The 8,159-nt window shown below is 34.0% G+C and overlaps 1 protein-coding gene across 2 annotated transcripts; it reads right to left on the reverse strand.

Annotated features, from left to right (window-relative positions):
- Nucleotides 1–3,965: 3,965 nt before the first annotated feature.
- LOC131642594 (pheophytinase, chloroplastic-like) lies at nucleotides 3,966–6,348 on the reverse strand. 2 transcript variants are annotated; one of them, XM_058912829.1, is made up of 5 exons: nucleotides 5,800–6,348; nucleotides 5,527–5,638; nucleotides 5,027–5,123; nucleotides 4,755–4,932; nucleotides 3,966–4,681 (listed from the first exon to the last, which is right to left on the reverse strand). In XM_058912829.1, exons 1-5 carry the CDS (start codon nucleotides 6,234–6,236, stop codon nucleotides 4,300–4,302), a joined length of 1,206 nt encoding a protein of 401 aa, XP_058768812.1. In that variant the 5' UTR covers nucleotides 6,237–6,348; the 3' UTR covers nucleotides 3,966–4,299. The 2 variants fall into 2 exon arrangements, with proteins under 2 accessions (XP_058768812.1, XP_058768811.1); XM_058912828.1 differs by having other exon boundaries at nucleotides 3,978–4,681; nucleotides 4,755–4,943; nucleotides 5,023–5,123; nucleotides 5,800–6,345.
- Nucleotides 6,349–8,159: the final 1,811 nt, after the last annotated feature.

Below are 8,159 nucleotides of genomic sequence, written 5' to 3' on the forward strand. Positions count from 1 at the left end.
TTGGAATATGTTTAAGTTGAAGAAAAATGAGTTTTGGAGTGGAAATTCCATAAGCAAAACGCAGGAAATTGTTGAATGTTTTGTGAAACTTCAAAAATTCATAACTTGAGTTCTGGACATCCGATTTTAGTCCCGTTTGAAGCGTTGGAAAGCTAACGAGATGAAATTTATTTTAAAAATGGTTTCAGAAGCTATAATAGATTTATTTATAACAGGATGATGTTGGAAGGAGATGGAATTTGCGGTTACGCTTGTCCTTGGAACTGGACTTGTTTGTTGGTGCCGCACAGGACGTTAGCGTCAAAGTTGAGTGAATTTAAGGAGTAATTAATAGGTTTGCTGAAAATAAATTTTAAGAATTAGTGCACCATTTGAGAAGTTTTGGAGATACCGTAAAGAGTGTCGCCGCATGGCGTCGATGTTCGCACTTTCGAATAGCGTTGGAATATTTTGCAAGTTAGTAACGGTTATGTTGAAGAAGTACCGGAATGGTCGATATATATGTAATCGATTTGAGATGTGTTAATGGGTTGTTATGTTGGATGGTTGGACGTGGAGGTGAAGTTGATGATGGTTGTATCGGATAAATTTTCGAGGACGAAAATATTCTAAGTGGGGGAGAGTTGTAACACCCGGTATTTAATTAATTATTTAATTAAATATTATTGAATTATTTCGAATTTAATTGTTGAATTTGTGGAGTGTTGAGAATTGTTGACATGGGTTTTTATGATTAATTAGTTGATTAATTAATTGATTAAGTTGTAGAAATAGTATTGAAGAAATACTAGATTTATTATATGGACCTAATTAAGTGATGGTGGTAGTAAAACGTGGGATGTGAATGTTAGGCCCAATAGGTTTAATGAAATTAGGTTAAGATAAGAATTAGGTTAATTAGAAGAGAAAAAGTTTTGGGAAATTGGTCATGCGAAGTTGTAGAGAAGAGAGAAAATAGGAGAGAAATTCATTCCCGTTTTTCTTGCAGCAGTCTCACTAAATCGAAGATCCCCGATTCGTTAACCGTTGGATCGTCACCAAATTTTGTGGGTAGGTTCGCAACACCTATATCTAACTTTTGACCGTTGGGATCTTCAAAATAAGGTCTGAGTTGTGAGATATCATCATCGCACTGTAGCTGCAAATTAAGGAAAATTTTCAGCTTTTTATTCGGATGAAAAGAGGCAATGTTTGGGAGCTAAGGCTAGATGGCTTCGATCGGTAGAATTGTAGAACGGACTCCGAATACAAGGTAAGGGGTGGGGTTCTAACTCTATAACCGGACTCATGATGAATGATATGTGGGGGTTAAATTCGTAGGAAATTATTCCTGATTATTTGTTGTGATTCTGTCGTGTTGATTCGATGAAATTAGTTATTGTTGTGGTGATAATTGTTGTTGTTTTATGCGATGTTGAAGGATGTTTCAGTGACGATATATACCTCTATTTATTAGTATAGCGACGATATAGGCTTATGCCTTGTGACGATGATGTTGTTTGTTGTGTGTGTTTGTTGCATTCATATACATATGCATTTTTGGCGACGGCCTGGATTGGCAAATTAGTGACGAAGGCTTATGCCTTGATGCCTCTGTTTAACTGGCAATTGGCGATGGGGGCTGAAGCCCTGGGTACCACATGCATGTGCAGTTGTAGAGTCTCATTGTATGTGGCATGAGTGTGATTTAATTGTGACGTGATGTGACTTGAGTTGTTGTTAAATTGTGATAATATGGAGTTGTAATTATAAATTGTTATACTAATGACGTGTTGTGACAGGTATTGTCTGGAAGATGAGAAATAGTTTTTATAACTATTAATATGTTGTTGTTATTGATTTTTGTTAATATAACTGTTCAGGTTAATTGTTATTATAAATGTAGTCTGAAAGCTGTAACGTGATAATTTCGTATGATTAAATTCTAATATATTGTTTATCATGCGTTTGTTTATATTGGTAGATATCTCACCCTTTCTGGATGATGTTTCCCTACCATGGGAAATTGACAGGTACTCAAGATAGAGATGGAAATTTGAAGTGATTTTATGAAGTCTTTAATTGCTGTTAATCGAGTTGGTGTCTTGCTCTGATACGTAGCACTCGGGGGGATAAAGTGATTGTTTTATTTATTATTTTGTTTGCTGAATTTTTAAGTGAATTATGTTTTAAATTGTAACTTAAAGTTACTGTGCAATGATGCTACGATTTGATTAGAATATTTATGAAGTTTGATGATTCCGCTGCGAGTTAACTATTTAATTTGAAACAAAGTGATTTTTTAATAATGATTTAATTGTCCGTTTTAAGTTACGTGCTATGTATCTATATGAAGGCAATTAAGCCATAATTGTTTTTGAGATGACGAATATGTGATACCTCAAATGAACTTGTTTGGAATTTATACTCTGATTTTCCGTATAATTTATCGGGTAGATTTGGGGTGTTACACTTGGTTCTACTGTGTTGAACAAGATTCTTTGATATATTTATGACACTCATGTTGTCACAGAACAGTGTCATGACATCTTGTTTGATATTGTGCTCCTTCAGCATCTGTTTCATCTAAAGCAATTGAGTGCAACTGCTACCAGCAGCAATGTAACTTCAGCAATAGATAATGAGACATAATTTTGCTTCTTGTTGAACCAAGAAATCATATTGTTTCTAAGAAAGAAACATCCACCTAATGTACTTTTTCTGTCATCAACACTTCTAGCCCAATCAACATCAAAATATCCTACAAATGTGGAATTTGTACCATGAGAGTACAGGATGCCATACTCATAAGTTCCACTTATGTACTTCAATATTCTTTTCACTTGAGTCAGGTGACTTGCGTTAGGTTTTGCTTGGTACCTAGCACACACACTTATAACAAATGTAATATCAAGTCTGCTAGTTGTGAGATATAGTAAACTCCCTATCATACTTATATATAGGCTTTGATTAACATCAAAAAATTTATCTTTAGAAAGTTTCAGGTGAGTTGCAGCAGGAGTTATCTTATGGCTAGCATTGTCAAGACCGAACTTCTTCACTATGCTCTTAGCATATTTGCTTTGAGACACAAAAATACAGTCTTTCATTTGCTTTACTTGAAGACCAAGGAAATAAGTGAGTTCTCGTACAAGACTCATCTCAAACTCAAACTACATTTGTCGAACAAAACGTTTCACATCATGTTAAACACCCCCCAAAAACTATGTCATCCACATAAATTTAGGCTATCATAAGCTTCTCTCCATCATTCTTCACAAATAGAATTTTGTCTATTCCCTCTCTATAGTATCCATTGGTGATCAGGAAAGGTTCGGGAAAACTTGTGCAAGTTTAGCGTTCGATGTCAGAATGACTATTATTATACCTTTCAGGTCCGAAAACAACATTTTAATATTTTTCTCAATTTTCTGTTTTATTTCTGTTTTGGATTAAAAGCTCATTGGGGTTTTATTTTTTTGTATTTAAACATTTTTTAGTGTGGCCATCAAGATCGTCTTTCATCATAATAAAATTTAAAAATTTTCTCTTACGATGAATTCCAGTATTTTATCTGATAAGTTTGCCACATGCAAATTTATGTTTTATTCTAAATTTAACACTTACTATTCCTTCGTGATTTCGATTGTGTCACCAGAGGAAAACTGCGGCCTTAAAACCCAAAATTCTACATAAATTGTAAATTAGAATTATAGGTTTGAAAGTGAGCTCATATTGCTCTAACATTTGAACCTAAGAAATACAAAATTATTCTTGTATAGTCACAATACTATAGATAAATTTTCTTAGGCACATTCAAAAAATATTTACTTTATCTTTTATTCTTTTAATTATTTTTAAAATAATAAAAAAAATTAATTCTAAATTGTTTTTTTAGTATGCTTAAAATTTGTGCCCGAGATCTTATGACCATGAAAAACTTGCTCAGAAATACAAGATAAAATAGATATAAATATTGGCTCACATTATTTATACATATATTAATTGGAGGGTAATTTAAAGACGATTGATGGTTTATTCAACAAATGAACGATCACACAAGCCCTTCAAAATTTACAACTCAATGTGAAAAATTCTCCAGATTCAACGTGTCCTTTTAGTAGAGATATGATGAAACAGAGTAATAGTAAATGTAAAGTTCTGTCACCATGCTTTTCCAAGAATACAAACAACTTTTGAGGTTTAAATGAATACAAACAATCTATAATTATAAACAACATAGATACACAACATATACATATGGAATATATGCGACAGTTTTTGAGGTTTGAGTCATCAAACAACTGGCTTCTGTGTTTCCTATGAACTTGAAAGAGTAGCCAGCCAGGGAAGCAATTTTTCATGAACTAATTCAGGTTTGTCATCATGGGGACAATGTCCAACCCCTTCAAGTAAGAACAGTTTAACATTTTCTTGCTGAGAAGGCAATGATGAAAAGTACTTTCCAACAGGTCCATCAATTGGAGTAAACGGATCTTCATCTCCCCATAAAAGTAATATAGGCGACGAGACTTTTGGCACCAACTGCACCGGAGTAGGCCCGGGCGGCCCTGTTACAATTGATACAAACGCATCTAATGCCCCTTCATCATTTGCCGGTTCCCTAATGATCTCCACAAGTTCATCATCCACAGACTCCTTATTACTATATACTGAACTCAAGATGTTCTTCAAATTCTCTCTGCATTATTCGAGTATGCTTCAAAAAACTAGAAGGAAATAATGGCTTAACTTTGAGAGAATATTATTATTACCTTTGTTTAACACGCTCGAAAATTGCTGAGGCGATTCCCTTTTGGTTCAATAAAAAATCAATTAGCCAAAGCAATGGTAGTAGTAACTTGATCCTCCAGTCATCAACAATTGCTTTGTTGTTCATGCCACCAGAACAATTTAGCAGCACAATTCCTTTAACGAGAGATTCACTTGAATCTGGTTGAATCCTATACAAAAACATGTTTCTGATGCAAACTCTAATATGTTTAACTCTTTGACAGAAATTTAAGAAAGTGACAGACATACATGCCTGAAGCAGCAGCAATGAGGCAAGCAAGACTTCCAACCGAGTTTCCTATTAGTACTGTCGGCTTCTTAACAACTTCATCCAAGAAATCCAGGATCAACTGTTTGTGTCGAATACTATGTCAGTGTCAAGTACAAGTTAAGTTTTTATGCTAGCTAGAGTGCTAATCATAATTTTAAGTTGCGGCTGCAGTTGCGTTGCAAACTTGAAAATGCAGACAAATACAGCCACAATTACAACATCATTGTTTGTTGCATTATATACTTCTAAAATCCTGTTGCCTAATTGAGCAAGTAATTTTTTTTACCTGTAGACAAAATGGTAATAACCACTAAAAACTCTCACACACAACTCACAAACCGTGAGAGTCAGGGTTTGAACCGGGTGGCGTCCAACCTAACAATATCAACTTTTGCCAGTTGAACTAGGATTTGCGGATTGCAGACAATAATTTTGAACTAATGTGTTAAGATTTTCAACAAAAATATCAAAAGATAAATTACCTCAGCCCATGTTTCCATGGTATACGAAAAGCCTGGGGGCTTATCTGATGCTCCAAAACCAAGTAGATCAATAGCATAAACAGTATAATTCTGAGACAATGTCTTTATATTCCTGAACAAAACAAACACAAAAAACACGTATTTTAAAGTAACAGCAACATAACACTACAGTCACACAAAAAATATACTAAAGTGATAAACAAGGATAATGGTATTTATATAAAAATAAATAATGAGTGGATGAGAATAGAGAAATGAAAAGAATAGAGATACCTGCGCCAGTGAGGAATGGAAGCACCAAAGCCATGGACAAGTAACAAAGGAGGGAGATTTGGCTGAGGAAAATCTGAATCAGAAGAAACATAGTAGTTTATGGAATACTGACCCTTCCACTTCCACTTGAGGCATTTCTGCTTTATCTTTTCAACTTCAGATAAGGATTCAGAAGTTTCTGTGGTAGCAGGAGAAGAAGTTGATTTGATGATGACACTTTTACTGTTACTGCCATGATTAGTACCATAACCAATGTTGCTTTTGGTGATTATGTGGTTTATTGGATGAAGATACCCATGAAGAAGAGAACTCTTTTGTGTTGTGGTGGTTCTTGTGGTTAGGAACAAGGTTCCATTGTTGTTGAGTTTTTCAAGTTGTGAAGAGCGTGTTTGCAAATTGAGAGACCCAATTGAATGGACAGCACTTGTTACTTCCATTTCTGGCTATGATGTCTCTGATCTGGCTTGACTTCACTGTTTTGTTTTTCTTGCAATAGGCTTTTAAAAAGGGCTTAAATACTCAAATAGACAACTTTCGAAGGGAGTTATTCATTAGATCCCGTGGATCGAACACCTTTGCATAATTTCAAAAATATCTTTAAAATAGAGATTTCAAAATTTCGACGCATCAAATACATCACACACTCTCTCAAAAACACATTAAATTATCTCAAATCTACGTAAATTCGAAATTAAAGAGTTTGTCTGGATTTCAAAATTCGAACGCATTCATTTAAGTATTATACGAAAGTATACTTGATTTATTCCGAAAGTATATTTTCGGACTTTTTTTTAGAAATTGAGGGTGTGGTTCACTTACACATGAATTTGGTATAAATGAGTTCGTCCGAAAATATACTTTCGAATTTGGAGGAACATTTTTGAATTTTCATATAGTGTTGCTCTACCACTTAGGGTGGAAAAGTAATCCCCAGCTATTTGAGAGTTGGCCCAAATAACAAATGAACCACTTTTGAATAGTGTGAATTTCTAAGATAAAGATGATTCCGACAAGAAAACTTTACCCCATACCCATACATTTATCCCCTCACTCCTATAATTTCTAAAATATTCTCATTTTGTCCTTTTAACATATTAACTAATTTATAATTTTATTTTGTTATTGTAATTAACTTAGAATAATAAGTTGTATTCATATTCATTCGCTTCGGCTATTTAAGTCCTTGTACTTTTGAGAAGCTTCTTAACTCATTGACTTAGTTGAATTATGTTTCCTTTTAAGCCGAGCAATTGGTTTTATCTCAAAATCACAAGTGTTGCTTGAGTCATAAGTTATAACACTTGTATCAAGGTTGTAAGGTTGTATGTTTTGAATCATGCATGTGTGACTCAAATCATAGAGCATCATGAAAGGTAAGATTTGGTTTTGCCTCATTTGAGTTTAATCATAGCAAGGTGTGATTTGAATCACAATTTCATTGAGTCGGATAATGAGGTATACATGACTCGAATCATGATCTTTTTCTCATATTTCCAACGTTAGATTCAATTTGACTATCTCTTTGATTCGAATCACAACTTTATGATTTGATAAAAATATTTTATCTCAGTTAGTTGAGAGAAGCATTTCCAAGAGAGCGTGTCTATTCTCTTGCACCAATTTTCATCTTTCTCTTTTTCGTCAATGAGAGTGAATGTGCCACCCTTGAGAGAAAAACTCAGAAAAGTGTGAGAAAACACATCTCTAGATTCATTGTTGTTCCTGTGTTCATGTTGAAGACAGAGAAACCCAGAGAAACTGAAAGGTTTTGATAATCAAGCGGTAGGGTTGATCATTCTTAGAACAATCACAAAAGAATCTTGAAACCCATTTTTGCCAAAAACCTTAAGAGGAATTGGAATGTGTTCTTCATTCACCGATACCCAATTCCTTGTTGATACCTTGTGATTAACCTCCTAGAATATGGATATTGTGAATTTTAGTTGTGTGTGAGATTCTTTAGATATTATTCATCATCTTCAACCTTTATCAAAAACCATTATTGTGGTCCTTCAACTCTAAAGATTGAGTATGAAAGGTAGATAAAAAGTACATTGGAGAATCTAATGTTTTTCTATGAAGTTATGTTTTTATGTATCAGGTGGAAGAGTCAATTCTTGGACATTGATTTTGGTTATGTGTTGTTCCGAAAGAGAGAAGAGTGTCTCTATATTTTATTGAAGACTTTGGTGAAACCATGTGAAGGATGTCGCAGAACAAAGTTAGAAATTATCCAATTAATCGAGGCTAATGGCAATCACTCAGACAAATCTTCGTTAGATTTGAGGGAAAAATGCTGCATAAAGGAAGTTTGGAGCAAGTTATTATGGATAACAAGATTATTTGATCAAGAATATTAA

The sequence above is a fragment of the Vicia villosa genome, unplaced genomic scaffold (assembly GCF_029867415.1).
Source record: "Vicia villosa cultivar HV-30 ecotype Madison, WI unplaced genomic scaffold, Vvil1.0 ctg.005390F_1_1, whole genome shotgun sequence".
NCBI lineage: Eukaryota > Viridiplantae > Streptophyta > Magnoliopsida > Fabales > Fabaceae > Vicia > Vicia villosa.

Coding starts and splice junctions, on each gene's coding strand:
- LOC131642594 (XM_058912828.1), bottom strand. CDS start 6,236: ATGGAAGTAACAAGTGCTGTCCATTCAATTGGGTCTCTCAATTTGCAA. Junction 5,124..5,526: donor CCATGGAAACATGGGCTGAG/GTAATTTATCTT, acceptor CGACACAAACAG/TTGATCCTGGATTTCTTGGA. Junction 4,944..5,022: donor ATTGCTGCTGCTTCAGGCAT/GTATGTCTGTCA, acceptor GTTTTTGTATAG/GATTCAACCAGATTCAAGTG.